The sequence below is a fragment of the Rhinolophus ferrumequinum genome, unplaced genomic scaffold (genome assembly GCF_004115265.2).
Source record: "Rhinolophus ferrumequinum isolate MPI-CBG mRhiFer1 unplaced genomic scaffold, mRhiFer1_v1.p scaffold_58_arrow_ctg1_1, whole genome shotgun sequence".
NCBI lineage: Eukaryota > Metazoa > Chordata > Mammalia > Chiroptera > Rhinolophidae > Rhinolophus > Rhinolophus ferrumequinum.
In genome coordinates, this window is record NW_022680423.1 from 138,553 (window position 1) to 160,081 (window position 21,529).

At 35.1% G+C, this 21,529-nt stretch overlaps 1 protein-coding gene across 1 annotated transcript in view; it reads right to left on the minus strand.

Moving 5' to 3' along the window:
- ARHGEF12 (Rho guanine nucleotide exchange factor 12) overlaps positions 1 to 21,529 on the minus strand; it is a 181,538-nt gene that overhangs the window by 49,527 nt on the left and 110,482 nt on the right. Inside the window, 12 exon segments of the mRNA XM_033102250.1 lie at positions 1,613 to 1,648; positions 1,951 to 2,083; positions 8,158 to 8,370; positions 9,753 to 9,858; positions 10,532 to 10,646; positions 10,952 to 10,984; positions 11,474 to 11,611; positions 12,026 to 12,131; positions 12,434 to 12,476; positions 18,259 to 18,357; positions 19,131 to 19,241; positions 20,843 to 20,935. Of these exon segments, the coding sequence (XP_032958141.1) occupies positions 1,613 to 1,648; positions 1,951 to 2,083; positions 8,158 to 8,370; positions 9,753 to 9,858; positions 10,532 to 10,646; positions 10,952 to 10,984; positions 11,474 to 11,611; positions 12,026 to 12,131; positions 12,434 to 12,476; positions 18,259 to 18,357; positions 19,131 to 19,241; positions 20,843 to 20,935 (1,226 nt within the window).

Genomic DNA, 21,529 nt, shown 5'->3' on the forward strand with positions numbered 1-21,529 from the left:
CTTTGCAGTCCAGAAGGGACTGGCATGAAATATTCAAAGTTATGAAAAGCACGGACCTACAAGCAAGATTACTCTACCCAGCAAAACTATCATTTAGATTGAAGGACAGACAAAGAGCTTCCCACACAAGAAAAAGCTAAAAGAGTTCATCATCACCAAACCAGTATTACAAGGAATATTAGAGGGACTTCTTTAAGATTTAGGGAGAAAAAAGTTCAAAAATATGAATAATAAAATGGCAATAACTACCTATCTATGAAGAATTACTTTACATGTAAATGGATTAAATGCTCCAATCAAAATATAGGGTGGCTGAATGGATAAGAATACAAAACCCTTACATATGCAGCCTATGAGAGACTCACTTCAGATCGAAAGACACACACAGACTGAAAGGAAAGGAATGGATGAAGATATTTCATGAAAATGGAAACAAATTAAAACATCTGGGGTAGGAATACTTGTATCAGACAAAACAGACTTTAAAACAATGGCTATAACAACAGACAAAGAAGAACCCAGTAATCCCACTTCAGGGAAGAAAAACAAAATGCTACTGTGAAGGGACATGTGCATCCATATGTTCATTGCAGGATTATTTACAATAGCCAAGATGTGGAGGCAACCTGGGTGTCTATCAATGGATGAATGGATAAAAAAGAGGTGTTATATATATACAATGGAATATTGCTAGGCCACGAAAGGGAATGGATTCTTGCCATCTGCAGTGACATGGGTGGACCTGGAGGGTATTACGCTGAGTGGAATATGTCAAACAGAGAAAGACAGATCCAACGTGATTTTGCTCATATGTGGAATCTAAAGAACAAAATAAATATACAAACAAAACAGAAACAAACTCATAGATACAGAGAACATTTTGATGCTTGCCAAAGTTGGTTGAAAAGAGGGAAGGGATTAAGAAGGAGAAATTGATTTTCATATAGTAGTCAAGTGGATGTAGGGTATAGCATAAGGAATATAGTCAATAATATTGTAATAACTATATGTGGTGTCAGATGGGCACTAGATTTATCGGAGGTACTAGACAGATGGGAGGGGAGTTGTGGGGCAGGGTGAAAAAGGCGAAGGCATTAAGATGTACAAATTAGCCGTTACAAAACAATCATGGGGATATAAAGTAAAGCAGAGGAAATATAGTCAACAATATGGTAATAACTACCTATGTATAGTGCCAGGTGGGAACTAGATTAGTCAGGGGGATCACTTCTTAAAATTATATAAATGTCTAATCACTATGCTGTATGCCTGGAATTAATATAAAATAATACTGAATGTTAACTGTAATTGAAAAATTAAAAAAGACGGGAAAAGGGTGAAGGGGAATAAGAAGTTCAAATTTCCAGGTATAAAACAAATAAGTCATGGGGATGTAATGTACAGCATAGGGAATATAGTTAATAATATTGTGATAGCATGGTATGGTGTCAGATGGTTGCTGGATTTATCATGGTGATCACTTCCTTAGGTATATAAATGTTGCATAACTATGGTGTCTACCTGAAACTAATGTAAGATTTTATGTTAGCTATTTTAATAAAAATCTTATAAAAAATACGTCTCTATTAAAAGCTACTTTAGGATTACTTACATTCGAAAGGGCTTTGGTGTCCCATGCTCAGTCATCCTATAACAATGGAGAATAAGGAATCAAGTTAAAAACAAAATGGTAATCAAGAAATTTATATTAATGATACTCATAACTGGGCTAAACTACAGTGGCTAACAAATAATTCTTTTGGATATTGTAAGATTTAACAGCAAATAAATTGAGAAACATTTCAGTACCTACCTATCAATATAAGCTCTAGTTCTTTCCCCCCAAAAAAACACATGTGGGAAAAAAATGCTACAAAATATAGGGATACTGTACAATCAGAAAACTTTAAGCAATGTCATAAATTTAAACCTAAGTTATCATTGAATTACCTTTCTACTTCCCATTCCTCCTCCTGCACTTGATCTAATGGAGGAGGTAGAAAATCAAATATAGTATTGGAAGCACGAGGTGTGCTATCTAAGGAGTCTCCAGATGCTGATGTTTCTCCAACTTGCTTTGATCCTGAAAAGACAAAAGTCAGACAGTTGATTAGTGTGAATACTTAATAAAGATTATTACCCAAAAAAATTAATACCAAAAGAGCTTCAACCTAATCCATAGCCACATTCATATTTAAACAATTGTGGGTTAGCTAAAACCAAAATTCTAACATATAAAATTTTAAAATGCACTGAAAAATAAACAGGAAAATCATTTTTAAAAATCAACTTAAGACATGACAACTCAGAAGAGCATATGATAAGAAGAAATATTCTCTCATTTTATCCTTTTTTGCCACCAAACTTTTTCATTCAAATTTTAGTTATTATGGTGTTCCAACAACAAACAATAACCTCACACTTCTTTTTCTTGGTTTATTATCTTTAGGTAATATCTACGTCTTCCTCCTCTACGGATATTGCTTATTTGTGCTCCCACCTTCACTCTTCCCCCATTTCTTCCCAATGCTTAATAATTGCATTATTATTACTAGTTGGATTATTGGTTATTACCTAAGTTTAAACATCCATAGTGTTGTTTCATTGAGGAGTTACTTAGTATCTTAACTCTCTTCCATCTCATACTAGGTATTTAGTGTACCTATCTTTTCTTCTAATTATATTTCTTTCCCTCTACCTTCACTTCTTTCAACTACGTTTTTACCTGTATCATTAAGAGGATTTTTTTCCATTTCCATTCTGACCTGCAGCCATAATTAAATATTCTGTGCTTTTCCTAATAGGCTGATTCTAAAAGTCTGAAAACCCCCAGAGTGTGTTTACATTATCATGACAATATATATAGTCATATACAATATACAACATACATATGCATATTATTTCTGCCAGGTTCAGAGGTATGATAGTTAGGATCATATTTTCTTTTCTACTGGTCCAATGATGCAATTCATGGACCACCTGAAACATAATGTTTATTATATTAAAGTATTATACTCCATCAATGCATTACTTTAAGATTATACCACTTTTTAGATTGCTTCATGTTTAAAATCATGACTTAACTTTCTGAACAACTCTGTTTACCTTAGCATTTCTAAATGTCTTCCTATCATTACTGTCAAAGTAATATAATTTTATCAAGTCTCAATTTTTTCATCTGCTACATCACATGCTTAAAATTGCTTAAACCCCTTCCCTCCTTTTGCTTATTCCCTATGTTCTTGTATTCCAGTATGGAAAGCTGCTCCCTTGGCCTGTGACATAATTATCATCCTAGAACTGCCCTTCACCACAGTCCTGGGTTGAACAACTGTTTCCTGGATCCCATGACATTTTCTTTCTTAATTTTTCTCTCATTTTGCGGGAGTGGTATCTTCAAATAATTTTCAAATAAAAGCTACATTTCAGTTAAACTCTGAATCTGGAATATCTGAGAATGTCTTTATGTCTTTCTTCACATTTGATGGATAGGTTGGATGAATATATTAGGTTGGTGCAAAAGTAACTGTGGTTTTTGCAATTATTTTTAAGTTCTTAAACTGCAAATACCTAACAGAATTCTAAGTTTAATTTTCTTTCAGCTAGTTGAAGCCATTGCTCCTTTGAATTCAAGCATCTAGTGTTATAATGAGAAATGTAATGCAGCATCATCCCCATTTTCTCTAATAAGCTTTCAGGATTCTTTTTCTTTATCTGTGGTACAACGAAATTTTCAAAGATATTTTAGGTATGGTTCCTTTATTTTTATTATTATTCACTGTAGTTGGTTCCCAGTGAACTCTTTCTATCTAAAGATGTGTATTTTTCAACTCTGGGAAACTTTCTTCTGTCTTTTCTCTAACTGCCTCTCCTCCATTTCCTCTGCTGATGTTTTATGAGAGAAATATGTTGGACCTCTGTAGTGGTTCTCTACATATTATGTCTTTCTGTGGTATTTGCTTGACTTTATATTTAGGGACTATTCTTTTTTTCTAAATATTGGCATTGATAATAGTTTGAGAATATGTCCACAAATTCTTCGATACTCCTCTTTTCAGGGGTGGAGCCTAATTCTTCTCTCCTTGAGTGTGGGCTAGTTTTAGTGACTTGTTTGTAACTTGTTGAAGTATGCATCCACAGAGACTAAGTCATAAAAGATACTGGGGCTTCTTTCTGGCTCAATCTTCTGGATCACTCTGGGGAAAGTCAGCTACCATGTCATGGAACACTCAAACAATTCTATGGAAAAGTCCATGTGGTAAGGAACTGAGGCTTGCACAAGGAGCTCAGACGTTTCTGCCACTAGCCACTTGCGAGAGCATGGAAGCAAGTTTCCTGCACCCAGCTAAGCTTTCAAATGACTGGCAGATATCTTGACTGCAACCTTATGAGAGATCCTAAGCCAAAACTGCCCAGCTAAGCAGCTCTCGAGTTCCTCACCCACCAATAATTTGAGAGCTAATAAATGTTTTCTGTGTTAAGCTTTAAGTTTTTGGGTAATTTATCACACAACAACCGATAACTAATACAACAGTTATTATAGTACATGTAGTAGTTATATTAAAATTTTTATGGTCTCTGAATGCTCCTTTTTCATAGCATTCTATTTTTGTTTTATACATATAATAACTTCTTTATATTCCCCAAGTATACGATCTAATTTAAAAGGTATTTTTTGAAGTTTTTGTCTATAGGAAAATTACCATTTTCTGCTAGGGGCAGTTTTTCTATCCATTTTGCATTCTCTTTTTTATGTCACCAGTATGCTTGGCATTATGTATTATCTTAGATCTTGACTCTAACACACACATTTTGCCAAAATTGAGTAATGCTGTTCACATTTAAGAATTCAAGATGAGGTAGATGATTTAGTTTTCTTTTCTGCTACATGGAAATAGTTCCATTTGATTGGGAGCCCTCTGAGCAGATGAGTCCCTGGCATGCCTACTGTCAGCCTTTTAGGCTCCCAAATGTTAGAACTCCAGGGCATAATGCTGTGAAGTACTTAACTCTCTCTACACGATTCATTCAATGTCCCTAAAAAAAGTAGACTCAATTTCTTCTGGCACATAAATGACAGGCTACTTATATTCTATAATGCAACGATCAGAAGCTACTGACATAATTGTTTTGATTACAGACCTTAAATTAATTCATCATTTTCAGCTTTACTTCTTTTACATGTATTCCATAACATATGCCAACTCTGAGTAGAAGTCTCTCCAGGGTTCTAATGAGCAGACTGACTCGAACCTTGGACTCCTTAAATGAATTACGGGCTCCAGTTTCCTTTATGTTGTTTTATCCATCAAGCCACTCTTGTCCTCTTTCAATTTCCCCAAAATTTGTTAAAATCTCTTATTTGTTGATAACATCTTGTTTTCCTCTACTTCCTTTCTCTTTATGGTGTTTGTTTGTTACCTACCATGTGTTTATTTCAATGAGACATGGGAGCCAAATTTTCAGAATCGATGCATGCACTTAATCCAAAATTTTCAGAATTCTGTATTAGACAAAATCTACAGACTTTTCTACAAATGTCACCCCTACGTATTTGTCTTAAATAAAAACCTGCCTATCCCACGGCGGGTGGGAGGAGGGTGAGTATCTCTTCTGCTACAGACCTCTCAAATAGAGACTTAACGTTTCTGTCACGCACTGGGTAGAAGTATGTTTCTGGGTAGAGGTGAGATGGATATCCTTCTTATTCCTCAATACTACTTTTAGACCATTATCTTGCTTTCTTATAACAATCCCCTTGCTCCATTGAGGCTCTGGATATTATCACATGTTCTCCTTCCTTGCAACAATCATCTAGTATCATTGATCCTTCTGCTGCTGGCTCAATGATTTCTTCTCCATGTTAATATCACATAAGGTGATCTCAAAAATCATATATATATATGTGTATATATACACACACAAACGTGTATGTGTATGTACATGTATATATGTATATGTATGTGTGTCTGTGTACACACACACACACACACACACACACACACGGCTATTCAAATTCCTGTCTCTTTGGTTCCCTACATCTCTAGAACCCCTTCTATGTCACCTCAATGATCATCCCTACAGCTTTATCCTTGATCTTGTCATCACCAGAAATTGAACTGATTCCGAAATCACTAATATAGATAGGCATTCTCTTCTCCAAATAGAACCACCTATCCTCCCAGCTCACTGGCTTAAGAAACCCATTATAACAAGTATAAAGATATACGGTAATAAGCTCTTTCCTCAATTATCTACTTCATGTTTTCCTTTACAGTTTAGGTCACCCTGTCCTTCTCACAAGTCTCACTCTTTGTCTTTCACATATGAGGTCTGACAATTAGGTTCGTGAACTCATCCTAGAAAAAGTGCTACATACCTCACTGCTGAATATCACTATGGTCACCTTCGAAGTACTCCCCTTGGGAAGCTATGTACTGACGCGAGCACCTATTCCACCCTACAAAGCAATTTTGGAACTCTTTCTGGAATGGCCATCAGAGCTGTCATCGCATTACTCTTGATGTCCTGAATGTCATCAAAATGTCTTCCTTTCAATATTTCCTTTATCTTCAGGTAAAGCAAGAAATCACTGGGGGCCAGATCAGGTGAATAGGGAGGGTGTTCCAATACAGTTATTTGTTTACTGGCTAAAACTCCCTCACAGACAATGCCGGGTGAGCTGGTGCATTGTCATGGTGCAAGAGCCATGAATTGTTGGCAAAAAGTTCAGGTCATTTTCATCTGACTTTTTCATGCAGAGCCTTTTCACCACTTCCAAACAGTAAGCTTGGGTAACTGTTTGTCCAGTTGGTACAAATTCATAATGAATAATCCCTCTGACATCAAAAAAGGTTAAAAACATCGTTTGACTCTTGATTTGGATTGATAGAACTTTTTCAATCGGGGAGAATTGGCGAACTTCTATTGTGCACGTTGACACTTTGCTTCAGGGTCGTATTTTTACACCCACATTTCATGACCAGTGATAACATGGTCCAAAACATTGTCTTGCCTCTCCAAAAGGTCTTGGCAAACTTCGACTCTCCTTTGCTTTTGTTTATTGGTGAGCTCTTTCGGGACCATTTTTGCACACAACTTTCGCATGCCAAGATTTTCAGCTAAGATTTTCCTGTTTCTCTATCGATGTTTACTTGTCACAGTCAGCCGACTACTTTGACGCACAATTCAATAAGTTTTTGCAATGTTTTCGTTAGGTCTGCTCGTTACTGGCCGCCTGACCTCTCTTCAACAGTGATGCGCTCCCTCCCCTCAGAAAACCATTTAATCCATTTGTACACTGCCATTTTTCTTCATGGCATTAACTTGGACTAACATGTCCATGATTTCACTTCCACTCTTGCCAAGTTTAACAAGAAATTTAATGTTTCTTCGTTGCTCTAATTCAAGCTCAGACATTCTCGGAACAGTGCATAAAAACACGCAACAACAATAAGGAATGCCACTCAGCAAGACACTGCCACATGTCAACACAAACACAGGTGTGAGACACTGATATACCAGGGTTATGAAACCTTACCGAGCTGTTTGCACAGTGCTGCCAATGTAAGTGCACAGTGACAAGTTAGCAAACTTAATTGTCAGATCTTGTATACTCTGCATCTTATCTCCTCTCTCCTTCTCAAAACTTTGTTCTGTTAGTTACACAGTTCATCGGCCTTCATCTTCAACCTGTCCTTCATAACTGGTTTCCTCTTAGCATTTAAAAACGTCTCTAGTATCTCTCATTTTTAAAGTCTTCTTTAGACCCTCAACATCTGCCCTTACCTACTGACTAGTCCCCTCAATAACTTCCTTTACATTTCCTCTATTGGACTTAGCACAATTTGAATTTGTAAGTGTGTGTGACTATCTCTCCATGAGACTAAGGGGCATGGGGCAAGAATCTATGTATAATTATTGTATGCTAACGTCTGGTATGAAGCTAATGCCTAACAGAAAGCTCAGCAAGTGTTTTTGAATGGATGAGAACTTAAAGTTACCATTCAGCATAGATTTGTCATTAGTGGTTTAATATTAAAATGTTAAAACTAAATTTAACTGGGATTCAGTCTTGATTGTAATAATCTCCCGCTCTATTGCTCAGTGTGATTGTTTTAAAATCTTGATACATAGTTAAGTTGAACTACAGCTCACCCATATCATTCTCTTTTCCTCCTTCCTGGGAAAGAGTGGCCCCTAAAACCATAGAGGACATGGAATTGGCTGGCAGGTATCCAATGTCTGCTCCTTCACTTGCTAACCCACTCTGGCGCAACTTAGCAGAGTCCTGAGGTTCAGGACTCACAGATGAGGGTGTGGTTAAGTGCTTAGGGTGGCGCTGTTTCTGTAGTTCCATGGCTCTGCCAACTGAACAGAAAGAAATGGTCAACAATTTGTGCTGTAAAACAGCTAAAAAAAGATAATGTAAAGGATTTGGCAAAATGTCTGAAACATGTTGGGCCCTAGAAAAATATAAGATTGATTATTACAAAGTGAGGAAGAAAGGAAAAGGAAAGGGAAGGGAAGGAAGAAAGATAGAAAAATGAAACAGAAAGGAGGGAGAAAGGTAGAGGAAGGTGGAAGAGGAAAGAAGATAAAGGAGGGAGATGGTGGAAGATGAGGGAGGGAGAGAAGAATAGAGGAAGATGAATCATGAGAAATGGAGATGAGGGGAGCAATGGCAGGGGGAAGAGGGAATGCTAAGACAAAGATACATACGGAGCTATATTCATTTGTAAGAGTGAAGAGTGAAGAAGCCTTTTAGCTCCGTGGGCTCTTAGAAGCTCCTGCTTCTCCCTAACACTCGTAACTTCATCATCACAATATGCCTCAGAGACCATCCAGACTAATCCCTATCCCGCTCATTATCTCCACTCACATCGGTCACCACAAGAAGTTAAAAACTCTCAGGTCAACATCCCCCATAGTATTGCACATCCTCACACGGCTTTGTACATTACTAATCCTAAAATTCTTCCTTTTTAAATTCCAAAATTTCTTTTTCTGTATGCCTTGGAATTCAAGGTCAGCATCTGTGAAATGCTACATTTCCTCAACTTCTCTAAAAATTTCCTTCATTTTCTCAGTGTTTCTCAACAAAGGTACTAATGGCATTTGAAGGAGAATTCCTCATTGTGTAGGGCATTCAGCATCACTATATCACAACACCATCGCCATGCCAACCATGCTAATATATTCAAATGTGGTACTGCCTGAGTTGTGGGCCACTACATGACCTAGCTTCTTCCCCATAGTACCTTCATCCCTACTTCTTCTGCAGCCTTCTCTAATAGGCTGATCTCTCTCCACTAGGCCTTAGGGTGAAGGAAGATGAGGAAACAAAGAGCAACAAAGAGGTGAAGAAACGTAGAATTATGGAAAGAGTGGGTAACATAAATATAAAAAGAGATTAAACAAAGTATGGTGAAAAGATCCATGCACGGTGTTTTTTTTTTTTTTGTTTAACAATCAGAACTTGAATGCAAACAAAATCATAATAGGTAAATAAATTATGTTATGGATAATTGATGGACTGCTCTACTGCCATTAAAGAAGATGTTTAAGACAATTATGTAGCCACAAGAGGGAATTTAGTTCAGAAATATCACTGAATGAAAGCAAGGCACATTGGAAGTTCAGTGGAATCATGTCTAGAACACCTTTCTCCAGCAATTCATTTTAGCTAAATGAGCCTGTAATGAAAGGTGGCATGGAATGGTAGAAATGCAGCATCTCAAACTTCAACATACTTGCACTGTTGTCATGACGGCTTGGCCTCCTTGGGGGTCCCAAGATGCTGGGGAATCCTCTTCGTTTCCCTTTTTCTTCGCCTTCCCTGTCTTTCTTCATACTTTGCTGGTATCAAGGTATAATCAAAGAGATAAGAGATACATAACAGATTTCTTTTGTTGCTTTCAAACATAGAAATGCAATTCTAATGGTCATTTGAAATAAACTGGTTAAATGTAAATGAAAGACACACACACACAGTGCTCACTAGAAGTTGGCAAACAGGACTGTATACACATCAAACTTAAGATACCTTTTCAAACACTTTAGAGCTGATAATTTTGAAAAATAAAAAGCTAGTTTTATAACAAACAATTCGTTTATCCAGTGAACAAATATTTACTAAGCTCATAATGTGTGAAGGCATTATGCTAAAAGCTGGGGATACAATGATGGAGATTTAGCCCTCAGAAAGCTTTATGATCTAACAAAAATTAAACAAAAACACAAATAATTACAAACTGTGACAGGTACCATAAAAGAAAAGGATAAGGCCACAACATAGTTGGGAATAGCCCTCTGTGTAAATCATTTTCACTCTTCATATTGCCTAATAATTAGTCAAATGTCTGAATTTCTCACTAGATTTTGAGTTCCTTGAGAACAGGGACCATATCTTATACCTATTAGCATGTCTAACACTAATTTGCTGAAAAGGTAAATACTAAGAAGGAAAGCACTGCCATCAAATGTAAAGGAGCACAGAGACCTGAACACACTGGTATCATTCTAGTCTTACCTTGATTTTTGGAAGGAATCCAATCCGACCCCGCTTGTGCTCTAAATTTCGGGGTTCTTTTACTTTTACTCCCAAATGCTTCATGTACACGAAAATAACATACTGTATTGTCGAACTGGAGGAGAAAGGATTAAGTAAAATAAGACTACTGAGACAGGAAAGTGGGTATAATAAAGACGGGAAATTACTTCCAAAACCTCAATGATGAAACTCTTAGAATTCATTCATCAAGTAAAAATTAAGAAGGTATCTATTCATTACAAACAGAAAAGGATTCTACTTGAGACACTAGAATATTAGTCAAATAAAATATATGTCACTTATTTCTTTTAAGTTAAAGAAATAAAACATAATTTAGGACTGACAAGAGAAAGAGTAGTTTTCTTTTTTCTTAAAATTCTAGGATAAAAGTTGTATTACCTCTTATCTTCTTCTACAGCCTGAGCAGTCATCCTAAATACAAAAACATTTAATAACAAAATATTACAGTTTAATAAAAGAGTTGCTATTAAACTCATTTACCTGAAATAATAAAACAGAGCTGAATGCTTTGGGACCCACCCAAATCTCTGTCATATGGAATAAAATTCCAAAAAAAAGTCTTATCCCCAAAGAAATTACATGCTTTTCATACTCATGTCATCAACTACAAATGTTTTACAGCAAGAAAAACTTCCAAAGCTTATGAACTGAAACCAATAAAAAGTATTCAACCTGTTTTTGATCAGTTATAAATTTTGTAGTTACTCATTTTACCGATACCAAGAAAAAGAAACTCAAGAGCTTTATTTAAAATATCATCACAAATAAACAATTCCGGTTTCTCAAGTATTATGACAAAATAAGTACCTCCACATACACAATTTGTTCAGACTGTACTTTCAGCATTATTAGCATCTCAGTAGAGAGGGAATTTCTTCTACATATACTCCTATTACTTACAGCACATCTTCAATTTTGGCAACAATCTGTTCTGCACATGCTCGTTCCTTCTCCAAAGTTACCCGGTCCTTTTCTCGTTCTACATCAAGTTTAGTCAGTTCGCTTTCAGCCAAGGTCAGCCCCATGCTCCGTTTCTGCCTAAAGGGAAAAAGAAAAATGTAGAGAAAAACGATCTCCCTTTGGAGATGTTTCATCAGAGTTTCCATAGCTATGAATTTCTAGCAACAGACAAAATGTCCCAGTTTACTATTTTGGGGCCTATGTCACCTAGGACACCAGAGGAAAAAAATTCTAGAGGCAATCATTCAACAGAACACGTATCCTGAAGGAACACAGCACAGACATAGTACTGAGCTCAAATCCTGAAGTTGTATGGAATGGGAAATATGAACTCTCAGTACCACTCTAACACTTTGATTCTAGATGTTCATTGTGTTTTAATAACAGTGACAAAGACCATACGATAAGCCAAAGATGTAATGTGTAACCTTTCCCTAAAAAGAAAATTAATTCAGAATAACCATAAGAGCCAGCCCTTATCACCAAGTTTACCGAAAATCTTCCAAGTGCCTCTGAACTTCTGGGTGGACTCTTTCTTGCATGGTTTGAATATAATGGCGATGCAGATCTTCAGGAATAAGCTCGGGCCTTCTTTTCTCTGCAAAAAGAAAAGGGGAGGAATTATTTGATCTAAAGGTACAGTCTGTGCATTATAACTGGTAACATATCAGTGCTATTTGGTGCAAACTTATCTTGGAGTAAGAAAACGAGGTTGTTCAATTCAATTTATGTATTTCATTCCAGAATTCAGATTTCATTTACACTTAAATGTATTATAGACTGTCTGTTGTGATTCAGATGACCTGCTAGTCACCATATGACGATAAAACCTTTAGAAATGAGCTGAGTTACAAATCTACAAAGATGTAATTCTCCAGGATGTTGATGCTCCAAACTTACCGAGATCTACTGATATTTCATCAGGAACAGAAACTTTCAGGTGCTAAAACAAAAATGCAAACAAAAAGTGAGATAGCACTAAGGACTTTTCAAGATGTGGATAAGTACTTATATTAAGAGATAGAACTTGGATACCCATTTTTATAAGCATATTCATGTGTAAGCTCATTTAATGGGTTCCACCCATCAAAATTTCATAGCTTTGGAACATTTTATTGTTTAAACTTGAACGTAAGCTCTTTTCCTAAGCATCATGCTATAAAGAAAATATCTATAATCATTTTACTAGATAACTAAATGCTTCTGTGCTTTACTTATTCCTACTGGCTTTGGCTTTCTAGAATCATTCATTAATATAATCAGTTATACATTATTTGAATCAATATAGGTAAAACCTAAACTACCTATCACGTGAAAAATTTACTCATACATAACCATGATTTTTATCTGCTGTATTTGAGATACTCCCACTACAGACCACGATATTCCCAGTCACTTTTCTATGTAAAGAGCCCCCATAATAGTCACACACCCAATGATAAGATATTGAATGTTGATGTGGAAGGGTTGGAGTCTTAAAACTGCAGAAGCCTTCTGTAGTATTTAGTACTGAACTAATTAATGACACTGCCATAATTTTGTTCTTCTTAGCTAGGATTTTCCCCATAATAATTGCAGTTTCTGACCCCATTACACCAGATAGTTGTATTTTCCCTCCCATCAATTCGGGAAATGTCTTAAAAAATAGTTTTTTTTCACGTTTACAGGAAATATCTTAACTTTTTCATACTTACTTCGTATTGTATATTTACTTAAGTCATATATTTTCAGAATTTAAACAATTCCTATAAGATTTGAGATTTTACATTTGAAAATAAATTACTGCTAAAATTGATATCTCTAATATTCATTTGAAGAATAGGAAATGGATTACAAAGCTTTCTCTAACTGAAATTGCTACACTGTGGCTCAAATTAACTTTCCTAAAAGTATTTCTAACACAAATGCAAACAAGTAAATAAATGTTCATTTCTGTATGTGGGTATTTATATGAAATAATTATCACCTGTGGCATAAAAATAATTAGGAAATTAATCAGGGTTATTACACTTTAATGTTGATAAGCTTGTACAGATCAGTAGCAAAACAAACTTTTAACTGAGCATGGAGCTCTTTTAAGAAATATGAAATTCAAATACACTTTACTATAATGTTATTTCTTCATGGGAGCAAATTATTTAATATATAAAATGTTTGGTATTTTAAACAATGGCAGTAAAATCAGAACCCTAATTTATTCCATAAAATTCTGAGTAACCATTCTGTTCCAGGATCTATTCGGTGTTGGGGAAATAGCAGTCAACAGACAGAAGAAAAATGTCTGCCCTGATGAATCTTACATTCAGGGTAGCAGAGCAGGAATACAGACAAACAAAACAAATAAATAAAAGTTACATGGACAAAAATAACAGGAAAGGTGACAAAGTGAATGGGATTCAATAGGTTGGTCAGGAAAGGCCTCACTGAGCAGGTATTGAGCAATATGTAGGCAACTCTGTAAAGGAATACAAAGAAAATGAGGCAAGAGCAGGAGGAAGAAGTAAAGCCAAAATGTTTGTGTGTGTTTGTTTACGCTAGGATAGGATAGGAGAATTAACAATGTTTGCATGCTAATGTGAATGATTGAAAAAAAAACATGATGTAGGAGAGGAGGAGGATACTTGCTTGAATAACGTTCTTGAGTAAATATAAGGAAACACAATATATAAGGTATGATGAAGGTAGGTGATGTTATCTGGTAGAAGTTCTTTTCTGTAAACTACTTTAAATAAGAAACAGCCAGGTCATCAAAAGGGATAGGAGAAGAAATGATGGAGGTTTTAGGAGACAGAAGGTATGGAACAGTCATCTAAGAGTACTGCAAATATGAAAGGACTAAGGACATGAAGTATGATTATCCACAAAGCATTAAGGGCTAATGCTTTTACCCTATAGCTAGGCAATAATAAAATTCTAGGTTAAAAACCTTAAGATTTTATTGGCAAATGAAACCCTATTATCGTTGAAGTAAATAAGATCTTTTCCACCACTTTTTAAACTTGTACCTCCAAATGTCAAAGAGGCCAATCACAATTCAATTATGCAAGTATTATCTATTGGATCCTTATACATAAATGTTGCATCTCTTTTTTTCCCCTCATCCTAATTATACACATGTATAAACCCAAACATATATACATATACCTTAAACCTACTGTGAGAATTCATATGCCTACAGACTTCAGGATAAAAAAGGTAACAAGAGACAAAGATGGACATTTCATGATGATAAAGGGGACTATACAACAAGAAGATATAACGGTCATCAATATTTATGGCCCTAATGAGGGAGCACTGAAATATACTAAGCAAAAGCAACTACTAACAGAACTAAAGGGAGAAATTGACCAAAACACAATTATACTAGGGGACGTAAATACATCATTGACAGCTATGGATAGATCATCCAAACAGAAAATAAATAAATAAATATCGGCCCTAAATGAAACATTAGATGAAATGGACATAACTGACATTTATAGAGCACTTCATCCTAGAACATCAGACAATATATTCTTTTCTAGTGTACATGGAACATTCTCAAGATGGACCATATGTTGGGACATAAAACTAGCCTCAGCAATTTAAGAAGGCTGCAATCATACCAAGCATATTCTTTGATCACAAGGCTTTGAAATTGTATATCAACTGAAAAAATAAAGCAGGAAAAAACAGACATATGTGGAGGTTAAATAACATACTTTTAAAGAACGACTGGGTCAAAGAAGAAATAAGAGGAGAGATCAAAAGGTACACAGAAACAAATGAGAATGAAATACATACTACCAATTATTGTTATGCAGCGAAAGCAGTAATAAGAGGGAAATTTATATCATGACAGGCCTATCTCATAAAAGAAGAAAATCCAGATAAACTACCTCACATTACACCTTAAAGAACTAGAAAAAGAAAACAAAAGAAACCAAAAGTCAGCAGAAGGAAGGAAATAAAATCAGAGCAGAACTAAATGAAATAGACAACAAAGAAACAATAGAAAAAATTAATGCAACAAAGGCCTGGTTCTTTGAAAGGATTAATAAAATTGACAAACCCTTGGCTAAACTAAGATAAAAAGAGGAAAGACACAAACAAAAGCAGAAATGAAAGAGGTCACCACAGATGCCACAGAAATACAAAGGGTCATCCAAGAATACTATGAAGGACTATACTCCAAATTCAATAACCTAGAAGAAATGGACAAGTTCTTAAAAACATATACCCTTCCTAGGTTGAATCATGAAGAACTGGAAAATCTAACGAGACCGATGAACAGTAAGGAAATTGAATCAGTCATCCAAAAATTTCCCAAAAGCACAAGTCCAGGACCAGAGGGCTTCACTAGTGAATTCTACCAAACCTTCAAAGAGGATCTAATACCAATCCTGCTCAAACTCTTCCAAAAAATTGAAGAAGAGACAATACTCCCTAACTCATTTTTTGACGCCAACATTACCCTGATACCAAAACCTGGTAAGGATAACAAACAAAAAAGAAAATTACAGACCAATATCTTTGATGAATACAGATGCAGAAATCCTAAACAAAAATTCTAGCATACAGATGCAGAATACAGATGCAGAAATCCTAAACAAAATTCTAGCAAATCGAATGCAACAATGCTGTAAAAAGATTATACATCATGACCAAGTGGGTTTCATCCTAGGTGTACAAGGATGGATCAACATATGCAAATCGATCAATGTGACACCACATAAACAAAATAAAGGACAAAAATCATATAATTATGTAGACGCAGAAAATTATATATAGATGCATTTGACAAAATTCAACATCCATTTATGATTAAAACACTTACAAAAATAGACAGAGAAGGAAAACAGTTTAACATAATAAAGGCCATTTATGACAAATGCTCAGCTAATACCATAATTAACGGTGAAACACTAAAACTGAAGCCCTTCGCTCTAGGTTCAGGAACAAGATAGGGCTGTCCCCATCACCACTGCTTTTCAACATAGTACTGGAAGTTTTAGTAACAGTAATCAGGCAAGCAAAATAAATAAAAGGAATCAGAACTGGGAATGAAGATTTGTATGGAACCACTAAAGACCCCGAATAGCCAAAGCAATCCTAAGAAAAAAGAACAATGCTGGAGGTATCACACTCCCTGACTTCAGCTTGTACTACAGGGCAACAATTATCAAAACAGTATGATATTGGCAGAAAAACAAACACAGACCAATGGAATACAATTGAAAACCCAGATAAACCCACATAAATATGGATAATTTTCGACAAAGAAGCCAAAAACATACAACAGAGAAAAGAAAGCCTCTTCAGTAACTGGTGCTGGAAGAATTGGAAAGCCACGGACCAAAGAATGGAAATAGACTGCAATCTGTTACCATGTACCAAAATTAACTCCAAATGGATTAAAGACCTAAACAGGAGACCTGAAACAATAAACTGTATAGAAGAAAACATAGGTACTAAACTTACGAACGTTGGGTTCAAAGCGGATTTTATGAATTTGACTTCTAAGGCAAGTGGAAGTAAAACCTAAAATAAATGAATGCGACTATATCAAACTAAAAGGCTTCTGCAGAGCAAAAGAAATCATCGACAAAATAAACAGACAACCAATTAATTGAGGAAGGTTTTTGGAAACAATGCCTCCGATAAGGTAATGCCCAAAATATATAAGGAACTCACATAACTCAACAACAACAACAAAAACAATCCAATTAAAAAATAGGCAGAGGACCTGAATAGACATTTCTCCAAAGAGGACACACAAATGGCCAACAGACATATGAAAAAATGCTCAAGATCACGAATCATCAGAGAAATGCAAATAAAACCCACAATGAGATATCATCTCACACCAGTTAGAATGGCTATCATCAACAAGACAAATAGTAACAAGTGTTGGAGAGGCTGTGGAGAAAAAGGAACCCTCATACACTGTTGGTGGGAATGCAGATTGGTGCAGCGGTTATGGAAGGCAGCGTGGAGGTTCCTCAAAAAATTAAGAATAGAATTACCATATGACCCAGCAATCCCTCTCCTCGGTATGCACCCAAAAAAGTCTCAAACCATTGATCCGTAAAGATATATGTGTTCCGGTATTCATTACAGATTTATTTATAGTGGCCAAAACATGGACAGAACCAAAGTGTCCTTCCATAGATGACTGGCTAAAGAAGATGTGGTATATATACACAATGGAATACTATTCTGCCAAAAGAAAAGATGAAATACTGCCATTTGTGACAACATGGATGGATCTTGAGAGTATTCTGTTAAGTGAAATAAGTCAGACAGAAAAAGTCGAGAACCATATGATTTCATTGATATGTGGGATATAAAACTGAAAGCAACAAAGGAACAAAACAAAGAAACAAACAAACAAAAACTTATAAACATAGACAATAGTTTAGTGGTTACCAGTGGGTAAGGGGGGAGGTGGGTGGTAGATGAGGGTAAATGGGATCAAATATATGGTGATGGAAGGAAAACTGACTCAAGGTGGTGAACACACTATGTGATATATAGAGGATGTATTATAGAATTGTACAGTTGAAACCTATCATTGTCACTCCAATAAAGTTTAATTAAAGAACAGAAATGATAAAAAATAAGTCAAAAGTAATCAACAATTGAGATATAATAGATGTCACAAAGCACAGTAAAGACCAAAACCACAGGAGGCCAATAATTCAATGTACTAGAACTAAGATCTTAATATCAAGTTGGTATCTTACTGCAGATCGATCCAGGAAGAATTGATGAAACTCAAGGAAGACGCTACGATTCTCCTTGGAATTGGTCTGTTTATAAAGGTCCGAGTAGAGATAACAGAGCTATAGTAGAGAAGAAAATGGAAAGAGAAAGTGAAAAATCCTGAAAAATATAATCTGTTAGATTTTCATAGAGTAGGAATGTTTGGAACAGGTAGGTCACCATAAAAAATGTAATTATTACCATGTAACCAAGTCTTTAAAAAATAAATTAATAATATTTTAAGTATCTTTCATATCTATCCTTATATGTATGGAAAACTGATTGCTAGATGGAAAGAGGGTGGGATGAGGTAGAAGGTGAGGGGATTAGAAAGCACAGTCGGTAACCACAAGATGCCACGGGGGTACGGAAGACAGTTTGGGGAATATATTCAGTAAGGTTGTAAAGATTTTGTAGATTATTTGATGGATACTTGTCTTATTAGGGAGACCACTTCATGGATGGTGTAGGTGCCTGACCATTGCAGTGTACACCTGTAGCTGAATAATAATGAATGTCAACTATAATTTTATATATATACACACACACACACACACCCACACACACACATATACATATATATATGGAGTACAGCATAAGGAAAAGCATCAGTGGAACTGTATAGCTATATACGATGTCAGAGGGGCACTAGAGATTGGGGACGGGGGGGGGTTTTTCACTTTGTGAGGGTATAAATGTCTAACTATTACATTGCTTTGTATACCTGAAACTAATAATTTAAAAAAAAAAAAACTGATAGAGGTCTGTCCACTTATCTTGCAGAAGTGAAAAGTTTTATGGTTTATGGATCAATGTAAGAACTCTGAATTGGTTGAGTTGTAAAATATATTACCAACGTTGCAGGGTCAAACTGTGAAACTACATGGTGTAAAAAAACAGCCAAGTGAGCAGGGCGAGCTTTTAGCAATTCAATGCTCTGGAAACAGCTGCACTGCCCATTGATCTAGAAAAAGAAATAATTATACATCAGTAACTCCAACACAAATGCAAAATGTAATGTAAACTCAATTAAACATAACGATCCAAATTTCACTTTCATTTACCGTAAAAAAATGCAAGATTTAAAAATTTTACTACTACACTTTATTAGCAACATAGGCTACGGAATCTCTCCATCTGAAAATTAATAATCTCTTGGGGATAGGCTACAAAAAAGACCACTTTGGGAGAATGCAAGTTTAGAATATGATTATCAAGGTGCTGAGACGTCTACAAATCAGTATGCAGAAAATTGTCTAACAACACTTCTAAAAATGTAATAGAAAGCCTTTTGCCTAATAATGAAATAGTTGTTTTCCTTTTCTTTTGGGCTAATCGCAGAAACGGTGGTAGGAAATAGAGTTGTATGATTTTAAGTAAGACATCTCCTAGAATACCTGGATATTCCCTAACTATGTTGGAAACAGAAAACAGTAATAGTCATACTAGAATCAAAATATCCATATAATTTTCACATATAAATAAATTAAAATGAAAATAAAGTTAATCTAAACACACAATACCAATTCTATACTATCTCTTTCAGAAAATACAAAAGGAGATAACACTTCTTAACTTATTCTAAGAGGCCAGCATTACACAACTATCAAAACCAGACAAAGAAATTAAAAACAAAACAAAAAACTACATGCAATATATCCCATTAACACACACACAAATCCTCAGCAAAATAACAGAAAACTGAATCTAGCAATATATAGAAAGGAAAATCCATTATGACCAATTATCCCTGGAATATAAAGCTGGTTCAATATGCTAATATCAATGTAATCTACCATATTAGGAGACTAGGTCCCCAAATAACATATAATCATCTCAGTCATTTAACAAAATTTAACATCCATTCATGATAAAAACTTTCAGCAATCTCGGAATATAAGGAAACTTCCTTAACCTATAACAAAAAGTATCTACAAACAAACCTATAACTAACATCATACTTGATGATAAAACACTGAATATTTTCTCCCTAAGATTAGGAATAAGACAAAGATATCCTGTCCACTAATCCAATTCCACCTCATACTGGAAGTCCTAGTCAGTGCAATAAAGGCAATTAATGAGAAATAAAAGATAAACAAATTGGAAACAAGGAAATAAAAATTGTCTCTAGTCATAGACAACATGGTTGTCTATGGAGAAATCCCAAAAAGTTATTTTGAAAAGCTCCTAGAAGTAGTATATGAATTTATTAGCAAGACCAAGGACAAGAATCAATCCAGTCCTATTTCTATATACCATCAATAAATGACTGGAATTTGAAATGTAAACAAACAGAAAAAACAACCTTTACAATAGTACCTCCCTCTCCCAAAATGAAGTACTTAGATATAAACCAATGACTTCATATCAGTTTTAAAAGCAAAGTCATTTCTATTTGTTAAAGCTAACATAGGCAATTACCCATGCAATTAAACAACTAATCTTAATTTAAGATTTAGCTTCAAATCCTTCAAAATACAATGTCAATCTCCAGAAAGTATTAATTTTTGCTACAAATATCTCAGAAAACTAATGATTTGTATTTCAGAAAAATATCATCACCTGTTCATGTTCAGTACCAAAATCATCATCCTCTGCTCCAATAATATGAGGTGCTATACGAGTTGAGGGACTCCCGATAACTGATTGAGTGTCCTAGTAACAATCAGAGAAAAGAAACAGAAAAATTTTCTGATCATCAAATTCAGAGAAAGAATAAAGCCAAACCATCAAAAAGACATGATTCACTAAATGAGTGGGATTTCTTTTTATTTATTTCCTTTATGTACTTTATTTTCAAAGACATTTTCAAGGCGATGAACCACTTTAGCAAAAAAACAACAACAAACCACACCAGTATTTTTTTCTTGGAACACTTCCTCTGGAAATAATAAACACCCTTTACTTACTACACCCTGGGTTATCTGATTCTAATCAGTTTATGTAAACTTCATTAATTATTTCATACCTATCTAGACCTTGTTACAGAAAAACAAAGTTGGCTTATATAAATAGTTAAAATTTTTTAAAAGTTAGATTTTTAAAAAGTGAGTGAAGATAACAGGACAAAGAGATTGTGAGTAGAAATTAAATGACAAGTTAGCAGAGAGGTTAACAAAGATTTCTATTAATGTCACATAAATGAAAGGTGTCACTGAACCCCGTTTTTTCATTTTAAATTCTTTTTCATCAGTGCACAATGCAGGGTTTTACAAGTCTGGCACTGTCGATATTTTGGGCCCGGTAATT